Source organism: Gavia stellata, chromosome 12 (assembly GCF_030936135.1).
Source record: "Gavia stellata isolate bGavSte3 chromosome 12, bGavSte3.hap2, whole genome shotgun sequence".
Taxonomy (NCBI): Eukaryota; Metazoa; Chordata; class Aves; order Gaviiformes; family Gaviidae; genus Gavia; species Gavia stellata.
The window spans coordinates 25,264,111-25,286,128 of NC_082605.1; the positions used below are offsets into that span (position 1 = coordinate 25,264,111).

The window sequence follows — 22,018 nt, forward strand, 5'->3', positions numbered from 1 at the left end:
CGCCTGCGCGCCCCGCCCGCCTGCGCGCTGAGGTTCCGCCGGCGCCGAGGTTCCGGGGGCGGGCCGGGCGGGGCGGGGTCCCGCGGGCGCTGCCCTCGCTCCGCCGGCCGCGGGCCGGTGCCTCCGCACCCTGCCTTGCGGGCAGGCGACGGAGGGCGGGCGGGGAGGCGGTCCGACGCCGGCTGTGCCACTGGCCTCCCCGGCGGCCCGCTCCCGCCTGGGACACCCGGGCCAGCGCTTGTGGCCGTCCCGCCCCTGCTCCGTGTGTGGTCCCTAAGCTGCCCCCGAGCGCCAGAGCCGCTCCCGCAGTGCAGCGGGCCTGGCACCTCCCCGCGGGGCCGGGGCGCACCGCAGGGGACTGCCCTGCCCTGCCCTGCCCTGCCCTGCCCTGCCCGCCGGTGTGCAGCCCTCGGCCGGGCCGAGCCTCCTCCGCGGGGAGAGGCACCGGCCGAGCACGGAGAAACAACCTGGCGCCGCCGCCGCCCGTAGGGCTCCGCGCTGCCGCGGGCCCCGCCGGCAGGGGCCGCCCCGCGCCGCTCCCGGCCGGCGGGGCCCCCCCAGGCCGCCGCCCTCGGTCCCGGCCCGCCGCCTCGGGGGGGCGCCCGGCCAGCGGCAGCCCTGAGGGGAGCGGGCGGGCGGCGGCGGCGCGACCCCGGCCCCTGCGCCCGCCGCCATCTTCCCGCGCAGCCCCGGCGCCGCCGCGATGGCCAGCGTCTCCTACCACATCTCCAGCCTGCTGGAGAAGATGACCTCCACGGACAAGGACTTCAGGTGCGGGGCACGGCACGGGACAGGACGGGCCATGCGGGCGGCAGCCGCCCGCGGACGGCGCCTGGGGGCCCTGGGGGGGCTGCACGGGCGGGGGGGTTCCCACTGGGGGGGGGAGGTCCCTTCGCCCGGGGGGTCCCTTCGCCCGGGGCGGGTCTCTTCCCACGGGATCCCCCTTGCGCTGGGGGGACCCGCTGGGTCAGGAGCAGGCACGGTGCTGGCGGGCAGAGTCCAGCCGCAGGTGCGCAGGGTGGTTCTGTCTCGGGGGAGTTAATCAGTTTTATTTACAGTATTTCAAGCCAACCCTGCTCTTCTGGCTGAGGGGGGAACGCAGAGGAACCAGCAACGCTCCCTCCCTTGCCTAGATCGCTGCGTACTGGAAGTGAACGAGCAAGAAAAGTGGAAGGGGGAATAAAAGTCCTAACGGCTGGTCTTTAAGTTCTTATTTGTTTTGCCGATGAAGAACATCGTCGCAAAAATGCTGAAATACTTCTTAGTTTGTTTTTCGCTAGAAGGTTAGATCGTCGGTGCATTAGAAAGGCTGAGAGACACCAGTCTGAGCAGCCGTCTCAGCCGGGTGGCGGATGCTGCAGATACTGGCTGTGCTCGGGTTGCTCTAGGAACTATTTCTGTGCAATGGGAAAACATGCCTCCCCAACAGGACTAAGACTCTTTCATTCTCTTTGTTTATGTCAGCAGAAAAAAAACGGCATCTTTTTAGGGTTGGGGCTGGTGGCTTGATGTTTAAGGTGCTCTATAAAAAATCGTTAAAACTAACAAGTATGAAAGGTTTCACCCATGAGCACGTGATTCTCTCAGTATCAACCTGGAAGGTAATGTTTGTGCCAGACTTGGTATTTTGAGGTCTTCTGGAAGAGAGGGGCTAGTAATGTCCTAAAAGTAGGTTGATTTTTGCAGAGGCTGCTCGTGTTTTTCTGATGTTAAAGTAGGTACTTTCTAAAGAAGTCGGTGATGGAGTAGTTGCACAAACAGCTTGTTCAAAGAATTTGCGGTTAATACTCCAAACGAGGTGTGCCCAACACAAGACATGTGTCATGTTATAGAGATATTCCAGGGCCATTTCCTCCGAGCACATGGTCAAACGTGAGCCCGTTGTCTGTCTTCAGTTGCACGACCAGTTATAGGACCAGGGTTCACGTGCTTCCCTCTCATAAATGGATCCGTGTGCCAGTTTCCGAGGTCCTGTGGGCAGGATGGCAGCAAGTAGCGAGTCGAAAGCTGGATATGTTGCCGTGGAAGACTCTACTCAGCCTGTGGCCATAATTGGTCATGTTTGTTCTACGCAGACGTTGAACTGGAAGTGCAGCTTAATAGGTCTTGCAGAATCAAAAATAGATTGCGTATGGTTAACATTATAGATCAGAGTCCCTCTACTTTTCTCATTTTGGATTTCAGGCTGGCTGTCTAAGGCCACAGCAGTTCCTCGTTCCAGATGTACCTAGTTGCTACTCAAGAGCAGGCTTGCAGATTGAAGACACAAATGTTGCCCTGGTACATGAGGGCTTTTACATGCTGAATGAATTACATCAGAGCCTAATTTAAAACGGAGGTGTCGTTTGGTAAATGAGAGGGAAGAGCTTCTCTGTGGTTTCTTTTAGACATCCATCCCTGTGCTGGGGCTAACATTAGAAAGGAGCTAATATACGATAACCACACTTAAATTTCACAGAACCTCAGACTTCTACACTAGCACCTTTTACATTTCCTGCTCCCAGGAAAATGGATACCTTCCAGAACTTCTCAATATCCATTTTGACATTGTCCCTGTTAGAAAAATTATATTGACTAACAGTCAGCGCAGAGTTTGTTTTTCCATCTAAGCTGGAATGATAAATACTTGCTGGGTTTTGCTCATGGGAGAAAAGAAGTACAATCGGAAATGTTCCTTCATGCCAAATATTATCTTACATTGTTAATCAAATGTGAGTGTAATTAATTGGACAGTGGATAAGGATTGAAGAGCAGACAAGTCCTTCTTAATAAAGGGACACCAGAGAATCAGAAGTAGGAACTGGGGTGATCAAGGTTGCACATATCCTGGGAAAAAGTAGCGTTTGTAGAGGTCTTTTCGGCAATAGAAGCTGTGGCACAGGTGCAGCATCTGTGATCTGTTTTGTCCTTGCACGCCATTGACAGCATTGCATCCATCACCAGCAATGCCTCGGTGTAGTATCTTTTCTCTAGAACAGGGGAAAAAAAAAAACAAACAAAACTTTGAGCGGAAGTTAAGCAAGGAAAGAGGTTGATTGTGTGGATGACACAACTATTTGGATTAGTAAAGGCTCCCAAGAGCAGAAGGATATAAACAAACTCTGGCTGTGCTGAACAATAGCAATCTAAATATAGCTTAGGGAACTTCTAAGGCATAGTTTGCATGGAGTCATGACTTTTATTTTTCATTTTTGAGCTTGATAGCTTGATCCCCTTCTCCCTGTGTGCGATCATACGATCATACTACCAGTGCTAAATAAGCCAAAAGGAACACAGCCAGGTGCATTCTTAGACCCTAGACTGATTTTCCTAGGCCTGGCAATTGGTGAAAAAAACCACCATGATTTTTTCTAGCATAGTTAACCATCTTGATTTAGTCACTGAGAAAAAAATTTTAGAGTTTTAGTTTACCCCATCCCTGTTACGTATTTTAAGGAGAGGAGAGAACATATATTTCTCATTTTCACAGATTCCTTAGCTAAGGAAGCTTTTCACCAGCTACCTCTACCTGAGTTTTCCACTTGTAAGACAGTGATAATTATTTGTACTTTATTTTTCAGGACAGTGTAAAGGGTTGTAAGTTACTCTTTGAGAGTGCGTTTTCATATGAGCATGAATTGTCAAGTTTTGGTGTCCAAAGTGATGCAGAGGAGATGCATATGTGTCTGTATATCAGCCAATCCACTTTTGCTATATGTTCTTTCAGGTTTATGGCCACCAACGACCTGATGATGGAACTGCAGAAAGATTCGATAAAACTAGATGAAGACAGCGAGAAAAAAGTTGTGAAAATGCTTTTGAAACTGCTGGAGGACAAAAATGGGGAAGTACAGAACCTCGCTGTCAAGTGGTAAGAGCCTGGGCAGTAATGACCATATTCCTTGGCAATAATAAAGCTGTCACAGACTGCAGAGAGTGTGTTAGAGTGGAGCCCGGCCCTGCAATGTTGGTACCTTACTCAAACCTCCCTTTGTAGGGGCTTTCCCTCTCATGCCGGGGGCAGCAGTTTTTTTCTCTGTTGATATTCAGAAGGCGTGAGCATACAGATATCTTTATAGAACCAGTAGGTGATTTTGGAAGTAGTTCAGTGTTTAGATTATGAATCTTACCATGTTAAAAGCAGCATGCCTAAGATTTTATTTCTTCAGAGAGAAGCCCAGTTTAAAACTTTGGTCATCAAGTTCCTCTCCTTTCTTGGGCTTTGAAATCCAGTGCTGAATTTCAGTGGTCCTGTCTTTGATAGAGATGGTACTGAACATGTGTGGCCCTTCAAAAATGGCATTTGAGTTTCAGGTCCGAGTCCTACTCTTCGAGGGCATTTTCATTAGAGTCTATAATGCACTTGTTTTTTTCCCCTGCTTCGACTCCAAGTGTAGCCTGTGCTGTTGCTTTGCCTTTGACCATTCATTTCAATATTTTGTTTAATCCAAATGAAAAAGGCAGAAGGTTCCTTTATTACTGAATCATCTGATGAAGTGATCCTACTGCTGACATGTTCTTTCCTGTCTCTTTCCCCCAGCATGTCTGAATGGGAGTGTTCATTCTAGAAATGAAATTGAATGGGTCAGTTCATGCACAGGGCTCCAGAAAGGTGGGCTATTTAAAGACAACTTTGGGTTCCTGGATCTTTTTTTCCTACTGTGGATCTTATTTGTATTCCCTTCTTTTTAACCGTATATTGCTTCTATTCCTATACTTTCCCTGTGACCTTTGTCCCTTTCTTTTTGATTCCCACTGTCCTGATTTTTTCTGGCCCTGTTCCTGTCTCTGCCTGCTTTGGGTTTGTTTGTTCTGTTTTTTAAAGCAAAATGGTTGGGCCCTGAACAGAATACAAATTTCTTTGCCTATTGATCTATGGTTGCATTAGCAATAAGTCCATACCCGTTACAATCTCTAATTCATCCAGAATGAGATAATGAGAAGGAGAATACTTCTTTTTTATACTTAAGGAGGTACTTATAACAGTTAATATCCAGTCAGTTATTCCCACCCAGGTGGCAAGGATCTCTAAGAAGGACAAATGTGACATTTTGAAGGACACTGGCAGTTGAATTAGGCCCAAGTGTGGGTCTGTGCAGTCCACAGCAGGATTCAGGAGTAAGTTAGGAAACTACTGAGAGGTCTTGCAGTTGATTTTATCACCTAAAACTGTGGTCATATTTCTTCAGAGGAACGCTGAAATCACACTTCACACCCAAAAAACCTCACAAATTTGAAATCCATATAAGAACTTGCCCTGTTTCTGTGATTTTTTTAACTTTTTTTTCAATTTAGATGAGTTCATTAGCTTCTCTGTGCCTCAGTGTCCCTGTCTGTAAAATAGGGATAACCATCGGTTCTTTTCTGCATGTTGAGGTGTAAGATTGAACACTACTTAGACTTGCATGAAGTCTTATTATTTAGTATTTCTTTTCTAATTCTTGTATTTCAGAGTAGCTGCTCAGACTCTAAACAGCTATTATTGTCCCGATTGTTGAATTTAGGAATAGTCTTACACAGAACAGGCTGCATGTGAGTTTGATTTGTGTACTCCGGGAAACACTGTGCATATAGTGTTTGTTAAGCATGCTGTCAGGTAATTGTGGTGTGCCGGCAGGGACCCAACTAGCCATGCATAGGCGTTCCATACAGTTTGCATTAATGGAGCTATGCCAAAAAGAAGAGAGAAAAAGAAGACAGAAAATGCATTTTTGTACAAGGATTTTATAAACTGTGTCCAGCAATAAACATTGTAGAGTGCTAGCATCATGGCTTCTCATACAAGCTCTTAAGAAAATGAAACTCATCAAGGCCAATGTTTTGACAGTCCTGTTCAGCTCCCACTGAAGGCAGGGACTTTTACCACGGACTGTCGGGAGCAGAACCTCTCCTGTGTGTAAACTTCAGTGAAAGAAGGGTATATTGAGAGCCCTACGTGTCTCTCTGTCGCTTTTTGTACTCTATAGGCAACTGGTAGCCTTTCCTTTTGAGCCCTATGGACATGTAGCATTGATGATAGTCCCCAGGGATCAGGGGCTATGCCCTAGTATTACGGAGCACACAGAGCCAAAACCCCTAGTCCCTCTTTTCTGTGTAATACGTAAAAAAAAAAAAAAAAACCAAACTCCAGAGAGGCAGATTAGTCCTTTCCTTTTCTCTGTTTTCACTTGGCTATGTGAAGGGGAAGAGAGGGGAAAAAAGAACTGTGAAACCTTCAGGAACTGGTTATTTAAACGTATTTTTTTGCTCGGGAATAGCAACATGATGGTACTTTTAAAACTCTAGAACCCTCTTTAGTAAAATGGTTGTGCTGCACATGAATCATAGGGAGCTGTTCAATTCTCAAATGCTTTTTGAACCCAGAGGAAAAGGTCTATATTATTCAGTTCAAATCATTCAGTTTTGACTAGTCCCCACAAGAAAGGGAACAAGGAAGCAGTGACTAACATTTTGTACCTGGCACAGAAATTGGAGCGCAGCCACATCACTGCTACAGCAAGTAGCTTCTTCTCTGCAAGGTAGTGTCGACTCATGGGAAATAGAAAAATACCGTAATTTCTAGATTTGGGCATGAGGAATTGCCTAGTGGTGTTATTCTGCAAGCTAGGGCCCCAGTTCTTCATCTGGGCAGACCATTCAGTGGGAGAGGAGGGGTGGTATAACCACAGGGGCTTGGGCATGGATCTCTGCCACTGGTGTGTCATGGGGCCATGGGCAAGCTCACTCAATATGTAGAAGACTGATGTGTTGTTAGGATTGAACTTGGGCTCAAAGTGTTTTCTGTGGATGTTCACTAAAACAAGAAGATGGAATTTTCTATGCAGTATGATGTTGGCACTCATCTGTGTTTGCTTCTCACGAAAATTCTAGCAACCAGATTTGCTGTCTGTGAAACAGCAATTTCTTAGTAAGGGATACAGAATATTCATGGGAAACAAATGCATTTTGAATTCATTAGCTTAATTCAAAGAGTTAAGTGCAGCCGGTTAGGGAAGGAAGGCCATAACATGACTTGCTGAAACACAGTTAATGCTTTACATTTTAGCTAGTTACCTTGTAAAGATGCAAAAATAAATAGTTGCAAACAAATGCTGACAAACACTCTATGCACAATTTTGAATACAAACTTACCAGCAGGCAACATAGGTTATTAAACGAAAGTTTTTCTAATAACAATAATTTTTAAAAAGTGCAGGGGAAAGGGAGTGGTCTTCCCCCTGTTGTAATTCTGAGCCTTGGCTCAGGTAGAGGTTTTCACACACACGGCAGAGGGCAGTAGGAAGCTAATTGTTTATGAAAATCCATTTGGCATTTCTTCATGAAAGTCAGTTTTTGATGGTTGGTTTGTTTTTGTTTATTTCCAAAACCTGACTGTAGATTTTCCCATTACTCTGTGTAAAATGGTTGCTTTGGTTCGAATTCATTGTGTCATAGTTTCTGAGCTGCTCCTTCCAGTAAGGTATTAACTGGCCTCATGTTTGCAGTAGTTGATGTGAAATCTCCTCCTACAAATCCGATCTAAAATTCACTGAAGTCTGATATAGAGTTAAGTGAGGCAACAGTGCAGGGTATGTAAATCTAGGGACACAATGTGTTGCAGGGTATAGGTACTCAATACTGATGTTTTGGTGGTATTTGCACTTGGGGCTGAGCTGCCTTTAAGGAGGAGTGAGCCTGAGCATCCCTTTTGATGGTGGAAAGCATCCATCTTCCTCTTCATTCTGACTGGCTTCTCCTCCTGCAGTCTGGGCCCACTGGTTGGCAAAGTGAAGGAGTACCAGGTGGAAACCATTGTGGATACGCTGTGTACAAACATGTTATCTGACAAGGAACAGCTGCGGGACATCTCTAGCATTGGACTGAAAACAGTCATCTCGGAGCTGCCACCAGCTTCTACAGGTAAAATGTCTGTCCCTGTTTGTCAGACTGTGGCAATAGGGAGTCACAGCCTTTAGGAAACAGGGAAAAGTGTTCAGTTCAGGGCCTAAAAGTTACAGATCCCTTATTCACCTGCTAAAGCACAAGTAATGAAATAAGGAGGAGGGATAGTAGAAGTTGAGACACAGATGTTGTTAAAGATGGGATGAAATGAAAACTTGAGCTGGTCACCCCAAGGATACTTAAGTCTGAAACTGCATCTGAGTTCTTGGAGAAATCCATTTTTGTTTACAGCAATCCTAAAGCATTCGGTATGCGTCAAGATATTGCTCTTTGGGCAGTCTTGCAGGGCCATTGGTCTCCACATCAGCAACACCACCACCCTCTGCAATCTCGGCAGTGCCAGCACTGCACCACCTCCTGTCTGCAGCCTGGCTGGACTGAGTCTTCTGACTGCCACAGCTACCCTGGCTGCTTCTCCTGCATTTGGAACTACGTATCCCAAAAATGCAGCAGCTATTCAGAAGATACCTGAGGCTGCCAGAGATTTAAGTTTCCTCTGCAGCCATCTCATGTATCTGTTGTTCCTTCATGGCAGGTGGCTGTGGCAGTGCTGCCAGGCTGCTGGATTTTAGGTTGGGAGGAGAACTGCAATTAGTATGTAAATACTTGGGATTGACTCTGTGTGGGTAGAAGGCAGCAAAAGCAGTGTGGGTTTGCTGCAAAACGGAGACTGGACATCTTCCCCTGTGCTTTCTTCACCCTAAGCCCCACTCCATGTGGTTGCTGTTGCTGTGGTGTTGTCTGGAGCAAAGGGAAGGTTTGAAATAATAGTCCAAGAAGCAGCGTGTGCCTGAGGCAGGCTCCTTTCTCAGTGTGGTACAGCAGTTAATGATGCTCCAAGGATGTTCCACTTCTCTTTGTTGCATCACAGAGGCTGTTCAGAACGGCATGGGAAGCAGTTGTCCCTTCCTTTGAAAGTTTCGTGGAATTTAAAGCGGCTTATGATTTGCACTGAACCAACTGGGAAAAAAACCACAACAAAAATCGGTGTTGGGACAGGCACACCCCAGCATGAAGACTAAACTTGTATCTAGACATTGATCTGAACTGTAGGAGATTGAGATTCTAGACTGTGGTTGTAATCTCAACACATTCTTGAACCTGGGTTATACGTTCTTTTGCAACAGATTTATGTAGTTCTACCCTTAAATTGCATCATGCAGCTGACAAGCAGTTTCTGTCAAGACTGCTCTTCCTATGGAGAAAACCTCGATGTGTTGAAAGTGAACATTTTCAAGTTAAAAACAGGGCAAAAAACATGCCAGAATCTTCCCGCCTATCTCTGCTCCATGCATTGCATGGGTCTGGGAGCTGCCTGTGAGACAGCCAGGCTGTTTTGGGGTAAAAGACACTCTCCAAGAAGAGAAGCTTCTTCCAAATAGTTAATGCATCATACCGCAGAGGGAGATACCCCGCTGTTTGCAGTGTGTATCTACCATCTTAAACAAAAGCTAGTTGACTGCTATTCTGTCCCAGTGGTGATTTATTTCATTTTTTTTTAATGTAGCAGGGATTAAATGGTTCTTAGCAGTAAAAAGACATTTTTAACTGACAGTGGGGAAAAATATCTCTCTTGCAGGCTCCACTATGACAGCAAATGTGTGCAAAAAGATCACAGCCCAGCTGACAGGAGCCATTGGCAAGCAGGAGGATGTATCTGTGCAGCTGGAGGCCCTTGATATCCTGTCAGATATGCTGAGCAGGTACCAAAGGATTTTCTTCTGTCAGCTGTGTACGGCAGGGGGCTGCATGTATGTGTTAGCTTTTGATTTCTGTATTTCCCTAATCCTGGTATGAAGACTTAAAAATAAAGAATTTGGGTTGTCTGCCACTGGGGAGTATCTCAGCAGAGCAGATTCCCCTACAGAGATGAGAGACAGCATGCTGAGCCCTTCTGTGCTTGGGAATAGCAGTAACATTGGTGATGGATCCCGCAGAAGTTCAGTTTAAACAAATGTAGGGAGGGAGAGGGCAAAGCAGGGAAGTTTATTTTAGCCCTGTGATATGATCATGCATGAATTTTTTTTCCTGGCTGCCTCTTTCTCTTGTTACATAAGTCAGAGTGACAGTGTCATATGTCAACTGCATGCAGGAAATTATTGACAAACCCCCAGGTCATCCAGAAGGACACTGTCAAAATCAAAATCCTCCATGATGGAAACAAATAACCTCTCCCCGTGTTATACAGAACATGTCAGTGTTTAGACCAAAATGCCAAACCCACCCTTTTCCTCTCTCTCCCCACAACATGCATGAAGTCTTCATAGCTAATGGATTTTTACATTTTTTGCTGACAAGAGAGCTTTTTCTCTGAGGCTTTGACTCTCAACTTCTGTCTTGTGCTGTTGATTGCAGACTAGGGGGAACACTCTACTCTTTCCATTCCTCCATTCTGAACTGCCTCCTTCCCCAGCTGACAAGCCCCAGGCTGGCAGTACGTAAAAGGGCCATCATTGCCTTGGGTCATCTTGTCTTGACCTGCAGCGGAAACATCTTCTCAGAGCTCACAGAACATCTGCTTGCCGAGCTGAAGAGGAATGAGTCTACTTCTACTACCAGGACGTATATTCAGTGTGTCGCTGGCATCAGTAGGCAGGCTGGACACCGCATAGGTAGGGCGAGTAGCTTGAAATGATGCTGGGAAATGTGCGCGCATTTTAGAGCAGCTCCTTTTAGTGGTAAAAGAAGTGTGCTCACTCTGTTAGTAACATATTAGTGGCTTGTGCTTTGTGATTCTGTCTGTGGTCCTGACATGGCTTTCTGTTCTCCACTTGGAAAGGAGAAGATACCAAATTAACTCTCTGGCTGCCCTTCTGTAGTGATTTCATCTCAAGATCTTGCAACACTTCCCTGGTCTGAATTAACACCTCTGTGAATTAGGTCAGTGGATTCACCCCATTTTGAATGAGAAGAGAAATGGAGGACAGCATATTGTATTACTTGTCTAAAAGGCATGCCAGAGCTGGGATTAGGTCCTAGAAGATTTTTAGTCACAGCTCTTTCCGTACTGAAATGCCAGAAAGGGGCTGAAGACAGGGAGCAAGGGTCATCTGTTTAAAATTCCTGCAAGGCTGGACCATGAGGTGCAGGGGAGGAATACTCTGCCAGGCACACAAAGGCAGTGGCAGATGGCTGAACTGTTAGCTGCTCTGATGAGTAAAGGCTGGAATGATTTTTTACTGCTGCTTACTTTGTCTTTCCCAGGAGAACATCTGGAGAAGATAATTCCCCTGATTGTTCAGTACTGTAACGTGGAAGATGATGAGCTGAGAGAGTACTGCTTTCAGGCCTTTGAGTCTTTTGTGAGAAGGTGTGTGCCCTTGAAGAACAACTGTGCACCATCCTGTGCATCAGTGTCCTCCTGGTGTAAATATCTATACATTCAGCATCCAGGGTTGAGTACCTTGCTATACGCTTTCATCTTGGGAAAGACAGTTCACAAATTAAATCCCTCCTTTACATGCAGAGTTCGACTTGAGTTATGACCTATTTTACCTCAACATGTGAGAGTGTGTTTCTGTATTGGTTTTGCAGGAGTGGGAGTTTTCCTTGTCCTTGGAGGATTCCTCAGCAAGAGGGGACTGCCTCACTCCTGGTGCGTGGAGGGAGTGGGAGGCAGGAAGGGGGCTCAGGCAGAAGAGCTGCTGAGCTGCAGCTCTCCTGTTGTTTGGTCAAACGTTCACTGCTTGTCTTGGAAAAGGAGTCCTGCAGAGCCGCTGAGGTTTTCTCCCATAAAGGGAGGATTCAACCAGGTGGTGAAGGCAATTTCTTTTTTTTTTTTTTTTCCTTACAGAAATCATTGCATCCTCCCCAGGGGAATGTGGTCTTGCTTTGTGCACAGCAGGAAGGAGCGGCTCTGGTTTAAATCATGTTAACAAAATGTCCATATAGTCTGTGAAGCATTTTGGGTTCTTTTTGTGATGAATTATGTTATTTGGATATTTAAAATTGCTTAGCCTTTGATTTATTAACTCTCAGGACTTTTATTTGTCGTGATAGGTGCCCAAAGGAAATTGACCCTCACATCCCTAGTGTGATGGGGTTATGTTTGAGGTACATCACCTTTGACCCAAACTACAACTATGATAATGAGGAGGAGGAAGAGGAAGAGATGATGGAAACTGAAAATGGGGAGGATGAAGAGCAAGGTGCCTGCTTGTGAGGATGACTGTTCTCAGCAGAACACTGGGTTAACATTTCTCCCCTTCCTGCTTTCTCACCCTCTGTGATGTTACTTTTCAGATCTGTTTCAAGACAGTCATTTCTTTTGCATGGGTTATTTTAATTCAATGGTAATAATATAGCTGTATGTGCCAAGTTCCAGCAGTAATTCTGAGGTTTAGTTTTACTTTTTTCTGACAAAGTCCTTAGATCTCTGCCTGCCTTAGGTGACTGTGAAAACACTGAAACTTGAACTCTGAACTAGCTTAGTGGAGAGCTAGACCAAGGAAGCACTGTTTTTCCTGTGCCTGCTGACTGCAGGAGCTCCTTAGAGCACATCCAGCAAGCAGCTAGGCTTAACGCCTGGAAATCCTGAGGAGCAGCTGCTCTGCCACCCTGATTGTTGGAAATGCTCCCTTGTGCTCCCCAAGGTGCCAGTGCTGCTTGCAGCCTGCCAGGCAGACCTCAGTCCCCTGCTCCAAGCAGTTGACTTGATATGCGTGGGTTGTTCTTCAAGGGAAGGCGTGAACACTGTCCTCTTGCCTTGCTTGTCCAAACCTCAGGTGGTGACACCAAGCGTTTGAATGCAGCTGTAACACCAATTCCTGTCTGTCCTCATAGTTTAGCTCTAGGCTTATGTGAGAGAGATGGCTTCTTACTGGGGTCCTGACAAAATGGTATTGAAAAGAAAGATGTTACAGGCAGATCTAGGAATTGTAGTTAAACAGTTACCCTCTTACTGCATCTACTGGGGTGTTACGCAGTGTTACTGTTTTTAACCAGGCGGCTAGCCAGTATTTGTAGCTTACTCTGGTTAGTAAAGGAATTGGAAATCTTTGATTGGTCTCACTTATTTACAAGACTGAATAAACTGTTTTTCCCTGGTTGCAGGGGAGGTCAGGCAAGCCAGCAGTACTGCCGGGCTGTCGCAGCCAGCATGCCTGCCAGGGTGTGTCAGAACCACGCTGCTTTGTCAGGCTGCAGCTTTTTCATGGTTTCTGCGTTGCTTCCTCTTATCTCTCCGTCTACTAGGGTGTTTTCCACGCATACACACTGTTCCTGAGCACAAGAGCCAGCCAAAGCTTGTCTCTGCAGTCACCTAGAGGCTGCAGAGCCTGTCCTTGGGCACTTGTGCCCCTCTTTGTGAGGCTTGTTGCGTTTTTTTTTTTTTTTTTTCAGGAAGAAGTACATGCTAAACTGCTATTTTAAATGAAAGCCTGCAATTTTGTTTTAACTGTTCCAGGGCAACATAACTCAGCCTACAAACATAGTAGCCACACTATTATGTTTTTACTATAAGGTAGCTATTTTTTACTACTTTGTAGCAAAAGAAAGCAAAGCTACAATCCTGGACAATTAAAAGTGCCACCATAAAAACATTTTGGTCCACCGCTAAAAATGTCTTAGTCATCAGTGAAAGCAATCTGATACTGTCTTCAAAAGAGACCTTTCGCTTATTTTCTGAATCGTGTTTACTTTGAGGTGGATGTCAAGCCTTGGTCAGATAGGAGGAGTACCTTTGATGCCTGTTAGCTATAGACAACATCTCATAATGTCTGTATTTATAGTTGCATATAGCGTGGCAGCTAAGAGCAAAAGTTAGAACAACTTCCCTGGAAGAAAGGCATTTTTTTGTTTACTTTCATACTAATTGGGGTAAGATCCTGGCTGGCATCCTGGAGAATATGTTAAATGTTCTGCCAATAACATAGTAAATTGTTACGCTGTTTTGTGCCATTCAGGAATTGCTAAGACAAATATTTACACATTTCTGGCTTTAAAATCTGGGAACTTCATTCTCCCTTCAAAACAAAAGCCTTGATGCCTGAGCTGAAGCAGCCAGTAAGGATAGTAACATTAAGGTTTATTCTCTATCAGCTTTTACTGGGAACAGACCAATTTGACACAGGGGCAGCTCTGGGTCATATTGGCTGGTAATGACATCTGTAGGGACAGGCTATTCTGGACAATTTCATGTTCCCAGATGTGTGTGAGTTACTGGCATCTGTTCGTCTGATCAGCTGGAGAGGGAAGCTCTGAGGATCAAGTGATCCTCTAGCTCTGGTTTTCTCATAATGGTGCGCCTTGTTTTCCCTTGTCTTCTTTCCAGAAAGCGATGATGAGTACAGCGACGATGATGACATCAGCTGGAAGGTCCGCAGGTCTGCAGCGAAGTGCCTGGAGGCCATTGTCAGCAGTAGGCATGATCTCCTTCAGGACTTCTACAAAACTCTTTCCCCAGTCTTGATAAGCAGATTCAAAGAGAGGGAGGAGAATGTCAAAGCTGACATCTTCAGCACTTATATCTCCTTGCTGAAGCAAACACTGCCCATCCAGAGCTGGCTGCATGCTTCAGATGCCTCTGGCAAAGATGACATTCCCCTGACAATGCTTCAGAACCAGGTGCGTGTGGAGATGGCGGGCTGGATTAGATCAGAAAGCAATGAAGAGAAGTACATACCATGCCACCAATGAATATGACTAGTAGTTAAGCTTGAGAACATAGCTAGCTGAAGGAGCCCTTGGGCATGCAACCAGAGGGGACCAAATGCTGAGGGCCGACTGTTTACTGTTTGTCTCCTGCCATTCCCAGGGAGAGAGCACTGCAGCTGTGCACTGTTTCTTGCTCTCTCCCTGTTAGTTCTCTTGCTGTACTGTTAGTGCCTCTGGCTCAGCTGAGCAAGCTGCTTTGGTAGCATAGCTCTGTGCCCTGGAAGCTGGGATGACTGATGTGTTTCTTTCTGGTTTTCTCCAAACTGCAGGTGCCCAACATCGTCAGGGCCTTGCACAAGCAGCTCAAAGAAAAGAGCATCAAATCAAGACAGGGTTGTTTCAGCCTCCTGACAGAACTGGCCAATGTTCTTCCCGGTTGCCTGGCAGATCACATCCCTGCACTAGTCCCTGGTAAGTTTGTCAGTGGTCTGGGGGTGAAGGAGCAGGGTTGGCTCAATCCATTCCTAATATGTATGCTCCTTGCCTGAATGTCCAGTTTTATTCCTGTATATTATCTTTGCTGAGCATCAGGACATATCAAGTTCTGCTCCATGTTGACGTGCTAAACAGCTCCCAGATCAATCCTGGCTTCTGTCTACCACTGAAAGTCAGGATAAGAATATCAAGTTCATTTCTGCAGTCCCCTGAAAAGATGCTTTCAGGAGGGCCTGTTCCAGCCTCCTTTGAAACTAGCTGGAATTAATGCTGTTAGCCTGCTGAGACACGAGTGACATTTTCTTTTACAAAACGTAGTGGCATTTTAAGAACTATTTGTATTGACTGATTATTTAATTTGCACCGCCACATTTTTCTCTGAGCTTTCCTGCCCATAGGTTCATGAAGCATCCCACACTGCTGAAAGGCTCATAATACTAAGGTCCTGCTTTTGCTTGTGGTGTGACTGTGTAGTAAATATAAAAAAAAAGTCTCCTGTGATTGTCTCTGGGCCTGATCCGTGCACCTCCCTCTCATGAATTAATAGATTGGAAAAAACCATTCAAACCAAGAGTCAGGCATGACTTCAGGGGGTGGCAAGCAGTATTGTTGTAAATGTTTCTCATTAAGTCTTCTGGGAAACATAAATATGTGCCACAGGCATTGGACTTGGAGGTACCTCCCTTCTACAAAGGCAGTCCATCTTTAATGGTCCACAGTTATGTTCCAAACAATACTAACAGAAGTTGTAAAACTAGATAAACATAAAAGCCTTCCCACAGAAGTATGAAGGAAAAAGTCATGAAGGGGCATTCCTGCTGCCTGGAGTGCCTGTTGTTGAGACGAGGCTTTCCCAGTCTTAATTTCATGCCATTTTGTCATGCTTGTTTGCACTTGACTAACCATCCCTTCTTGTGTCAGCCCAGGATGACTTCTCAAATTAACTTTTTACAAAGTTTTCATAGCCAGCCATCCAGGACCGCTACAAAGAACAGTTATGTCTGAATTGCCACTTCCTGGAAAGCAGAAAGACAGCAAGGAGAGTAGCTTTCTTTAATGGCATGTATCTTTTGGGTGGGGAGAAGAAAGAAAGATTCTGATTGTATCCATTTTTTGAGGGGGGAGTGGGTTTGATAAAAACCACTTGACAAAATAAGACAGCAGTTGTTCTTGTCTCTTCTGCACAGGTATTGTTTTCTCCTTGGCTGATAAATCCAGCTCCTCCAACATGAGGATAGATACGCTGTCTTTCCTTCATGTTCTTCTTTGCAACCACCAGCCAGAGGTATTTCATCCTCATATCAAAAGCCTGCTACCTCCTGTTGTGACCTGTATCGGAGACCCCTTTTATAAGATCACTTCAGAAGCTCTGCTGGTTACTCAGCAACTTGTCAAAGTTATCAGACCTTTGGACAAATCTTGCACTTTTGATGCCAAGCCCTATGTGAAGGACCTTTTCCATGGTACTCTGAAGCGACTGAAAGCAGCTGACATTGACCAGGAGGTGAAAGAGCATGCTATCTCCTGCATGGGACAAATAATTTACAGTCTGGGAGACCATTTAAGCACTGATCTCCAGCCAACCTTGAAGATATTTCTAGAGAGGCTCAAAAATGAAATCACCAGATTGACAACAGTCAAAGCATTAACCTTAATTGCTAGTTCTCCACTTAAAATAGATTTGAGACCCATTCTAGGGGAAGGTTTCCCCATTCTAGCTTCCTTCTTGAGAAAGAATCAACGTGCCTTGAAACTGAGCACTCTGACTGCTCTGGACATCCTGGTGAAGAACTACAGTGACAGCCTCAAGCCTGCCATGATAGAGTCTGTCCTAACAGAGCTCCCTGCTTTAATTACTGAGAATGACATGCACGTTTCCCAGGTGGCTATCGTGTTCCTTACTACATTAGCTAAGGTTTATCCATCCTGCATCTCTAAGATCAGCAGTTCAGTTCTTTCTGAAATCTTCCAGCTTGTCCACTCACCTTTGCTCCAAGGAGGGGCCCTGAACGCTATCATAGACTTCTTCCAGGCTCTGGTTCTGACGAAGACGGCCACCATGGGTTATTCAGAGCTGATGAAGCAGCTGACTGCACCTATTTACTCCTCAGGATCAGCCGGGGCATCAGTGACGTTACACAAACAGGCATATTACTCTGTCGCAAAGTGCGTGGCAGCCCTTTCCTCAGCCTGCCCAAAGGAAGCCCCTGCGATAGTGAACCAGTTTATCCAGGATGTAAAAAACCCCAAGTCCAGCTCTGCTGTTAAAGTGCTAGCTTTCCTTTCACTGGCAGAGATGGGACGCACCATGAACCTCAGTGCTCAGAGAGAGCTCAAAACCGTCATCCTGGAAGCATTCACTTCGCCCAGCGAAGAGGTGAAATCCGCTGCTTCCTATGCATTGGGGAACATCAGTGTTGGGAATCTTAAGGAGTATCTTCCCTTCATGCTGAAAGAGATTGGAAGCCAGCCCAAGAGACAGTACCTCCTGCTGCACTCTCTAAAAGAAGTCATCAGCTCCTCCCCGGCCGATGGCCTCAAACCTTACGTGGAGGATATTTGGGCTCTGCTTTTCAAGCACTGTGAGTGCACAGAGGAAGGGACGCGCAATGTGGTGGCTGAATGCCTGGGGAAGCTGACTTTGGTGAATCCCTCTGAGCTGCTGCCCCGCTTGAAAAAACAGCTGTCATCAGGTAATGGGAAGGGCAGGGAAATGCCTTGTTTTGCTGGAAAGTCCTCTTGTGAACTGCTGGAGCAAAGCCAGTCTGCGGAGGTGAGAAGGAAACGAGGGATCTCTGCAAGGGGGGATCAGAGGAGCACTGGGTTGTACAGGGTGCAGGAGAGTATTAGGAACAGGGACTGCACATGGAGGTTGTGCTGGGGCAGGATTTAAACCAGGAGCTTGTTAAGACAAATCCTCTGTTCTCTTATCTCTTGAATGCGTGTGTAGTATGACCAAGAGAAAAATATGCACTTCAAAATTACAGCAATGATTTTGTCTCTTAATCTTCCACTGTTTTTTCTTTCCATCTTCATCACAGGCTCTCCACATGCCCGGAGCACGGTGGTAACTGCAATCAAATTCACAATTGCAGACCAGCCTCAGCCTATTGATGCTCTCCTGAAGGGCTGCATAGGTAGGCTAGTACAAATAGCAATGTGAGCTGGGAACATGCGATGTGTTAGGCATCATTAGCAGCTCGGGGATTTTTCACACCTATGTGAACCTCATCTAATCTGGTTAGTTTTTATCTGTCGTTCTCTGCTTTTGGGATTAAAGAGCAACGCTGCCATGTGAGTCCTTGTTAAATGCTCTGATACTTTGCTCTTGGGCATGTTCCATTGGTGACAGAGTTTTTTTAGGGAGCATAAGGTCCTTCTGCATTTGAATTTACGATTCAAGCATCTCACAACAAGGAACTTGTAAAATATAACCTACATTAAAAGGGTCTAGGGAGCCTACATCCCAGATCTGTTGTATAAAACTGGGCCTTCTGTTTCAGAGGAGTCTGAGCAGATGAGATCTGAGCAAGAAAAAACCCCAAAACCAACTTCCTTGAATACCAACGCTTCTGATTTGACTTTAGGATGAAGTAGCTAGAATCGTGCAGTTTTCCAAATGCAGGAAAGTCATGTTTCTTCCATTTACGGTATCCCAAATGAAAGAAGGGAAAGCATCTCTAATGTCTCTGTTAGACTGCGCCCCTGTTTTACTATAGGTGCTTTCATAACCAGACTCCTTGAAATACATTCTGATGTACTTTTAAAGTACTTTTAAAACACAGCAGGAGGACTGACTGATGTGTTCTTATCCCAAAGGTGACTTCTTAAAAACTCTTCAGGATCCAGACCTGAATGTTCGACGTGTGGCTTTAGCCATGTTTAATTCTGCTGCTCACAACAAACCTTCTTTAATCCGAGATTTACTAAATGCAGTTCTCCCCAGCCTGTATAACGAAACGAAGGTCAGAAGGGAACTCATCCGGGAGGTATGTCAGGAGTTTGGCTTGGGTGCAATACAGCAGTGACTCAGTACGTGTGAAGCTGAGTTGAAGCTGTCACCCTGTCTGCTGTTAGGTGACAGCTGTATTTTTTTTTTTTTTGTTTAAGGTAGAAATGGGGCCATTCAAGCACACAGTGGATGATGGCCTTGATGTGAGGAAAGCTGCTTTTGAATGCATGTATACACTGCTGGAAAGCTGCCTTGACCGACTGGATATCTATGAGTACCTGAACCATGTGGAGGATGGACTGAAGGATCACTATGACATTCGGGTAGATGCTGTGCCTTAACTGCTGGAGGGTGGTGACATCACTGATGTTATTTGTTCTCTGGGGACCTGGGCCTGAACTGAGCGTGTGTGTCACCACAGCACAGAGTGCCCCTGCCATGCCTTTTCCTATTCTCTGCAACTGCTGCAGCCCTTCATCTGACATTGTCTAGCTCCAGTTTGACCATGGTGGTCTTGAAAACGCAACCTTGGTGTAGCTGGTTTTACAGGAAATTTACCAAAGTCTAAAATAAGTTTCTTCTGCCTTTAAACTTGTGATTGTCACTTGCTCAGTGTGGCCAGTGACACTGTATTAAAAAAAAAATCAGCATTGTCATTGCTGATGGCCTCATAGCTTAACAGGAAACGCTACATTCTTTTTGTACTATTATTTGATTTACTTCCTCTTAGACGTGGGTACAGCAGTGGCACAGTCCCTGTGCTGAACGTTGCCATTTCTCTCAAAGGCTGTCGGCGCTTTACAGATGCCCCAGAGCAGGGCACCACACGCACCTGGGACCAGAGCCCAGCTGGGCAGCTCTTGTACCTTGGCTGCCAGCAGGTGCATTTCTAATACGACCAAGGCTCTTACCAAAACCCCTTGCACAAGCACAAAGAAACTCGGCACTGTGCAGGTACAGTGCAACACCACAGGGAGACCAACAGCATGAGCTTCAGCAGAGAGAATCCACGCTCTAAGCCTGGGGGATCGGAGGGTGCAGTGAAGCAATGCCTGTTTTATCTTTCCGCTTTTGTCTAGATGCTGACTTTCATAATGTTGGCTCGACTGTCCACACTCTGTCCCAACGCCGTGCTGCAGCGGCTCGAGCGACTGATTGAGCCACTCCGAGCAACTTGCTCCACAAAGGTGAGATTAGGCAGAGAGTGTGACGCACTGCGGCTGGGTTCTGCCACAAAGCCACCTGTGCTGTTAGCCTTCTCTGTCACTGCTTCTGCACAGCCTGCTCCCCACAATCCTCTGGTTAGAAAATAATCTGCTTGTCTCTGCCTCTGCTGGCGTGTGTAATTCTTTGTGCCTCTACTGTCTTTTCTAAATGCCAACTAAAAATGGTGCTTTGCATTTGTAGGTAAAAGCTGGTTCTGTGAAACAGGAGTTTGAGAAGCAGGATGAACTGAAGCGATCCGCCATGAGAGCAGTAGCTGCTCTCCTGACCATCCCTGAAGTAGAGAAAAGTCCAGCGATGGCTGAGTTTTCATCTCAGATCAGGTCCAATCCTGAAATGGCGTCACTTTTTGAGAGCATTCAGAAAGATTCTGCTTCCCTACCCACCTCGGAGTCGATGGACATGAGCTAAGTAAGATCCGCTTGTTTACTCCACCACGTTCCTGCCCTCGCAATGCATTCACCGCATGGAGACGCCACAGACAGGCCAAGGAAGAGCTGGGCTCTACTGCAACAGCCATGTGCAAGTCACTGGGTGCCAACAGGAGAAAGTGGCTGGTTCCAGCTGGACTTGCCATCTGACACCTCGCTGAACTGTAACAAGACATGCGAGATAAGGGAAATGCCTCCTTATGGAGGGGAGGGGTTGGAAGATGAGTATTCTAATTTTCCAGCAAGTTTTAAGGGGCGTACAAAGCAATCGAAATTGAATGTGGTTCCATGAAAAATGGAGCCTACTTCCTGAAATACTTCCTTACTGCAGTACAAAGAAAAATAGTTTAAAATGTTTTAGCCACTGCACATGCACTTTCTACCCCAAATTGCCTGAAGAATGTATTTATATTGTTTCACTAAATAACATGGCTAAAAACTGAAGTCACATCTTTAATTAGTGATGAGCGTAACTCTAGGCCCCGTTTCAAAGAGGAGACTTGCATTAGCCAAGCTGCAGGAGCTGCATGGGGGTAGTTTGTTACCCAGACTCCCCAGGCTTTCCACCCACGGCTCAATTCACAGAACAGGCACCAGTAGTTTAGTGTTTCTGTGGTGTTTTTGCAATATGAAGCTATCCTGCTTGACTTCCATTTTTATGGCTTTGACTGCAAAATACTCAACCAGCTGTCTTCTAAGAGAGGTGATTACTCGATTTGCATTACCACAACAAACCTTACACTAAGCTTTTCTTTGCATTTAACACGGGCTTATCTTTCCCACTTCGAGCAGCTCGGTGCTTGTGTCGAGCGACCAGCCCCAAAGGCATTGGTCTACGCTGAACTCTGGTCACGCAACAGCAGCAGGCAACTGCAGGAAAGCTGGTATTCAGTATGTTGGTGTCACAGAAGTGAGGGATGACAGGCACCAGCCAGAGGTGCAAGCACACAAGCAGCCCACACAAACCCTTCTCTCATTTGAAAACTTACTCTGTTGTGTTCAAATCCTGCTTTGCAGAGGGGAAAAAAAGCCTTAAGAGACAGAGAGGATCTAACAGCAAATTAGAGAACAAGGCCACCATGACACACTTCTTGTAGGCACGGAGCTGTAGTAAGCTTTCATTTCTCCTTTTTTGACAGTGGTTGATGTGAAAAATATTTATAGTGCTGTGTGAAAGAACATCCATTCTGTTTGAGTGGTGTAAAAAATAAAAACATACTTGTGAAGCGGTGTGCATGCCTGAATTCATTAGCCATCACAGTGATGCTGCAAGTCACTACCACGCACAAGTGTGCCAGCCTCCCACAGCTGGGCTCAGGCAGTGGTTGCACTGGAGCCAGACCACTGTCTGCCAAACCCCAGCAGCAGGTGGCTGCCCTACCAGCACATGGGCACCAAGCCA

The 22,018-nt window shown here is 46.1% G+C and overlaps 1 protein-coding gene across 1 annotated transcript; it reads left to right on the forward strand.

Moving 5' to 3' along the window:
* The first annotated feature begins 703 nt into the window (after positions 1-703).
* Positions 704-21,836, forward strand: LOC104264114 (cullin-associated NEDD8-dissociated protein 1). Its single transcript, XM_059823071.1, has 15 exons — positions 704-771; positions 3,707-3,850; positions 7,724-7,878; positions 9,500-9,623; positions 10,276-10,532; positions 11,125-11,230; positions 11,920-12,068; positions 14,192-14,484; positions 14,844-14,985; positions 16,197-17,702; positions 18,051-18,146; positions 18,829-18,998; positions 19,120-19,284; positions 20,041-20,148; positions 20,369-21,836. Exons 1-15 carry the CDS (start codon positions 704-706, stop codon positions 20,594-20,596), a joined length of 3,711 nt encoding a protein of 1,236 aa, XP_059679054.1. The 3' UTR covers positions 20,597-21,836.
* Positions 21,837-22,018: the final 182 nt, after the last annotated feature.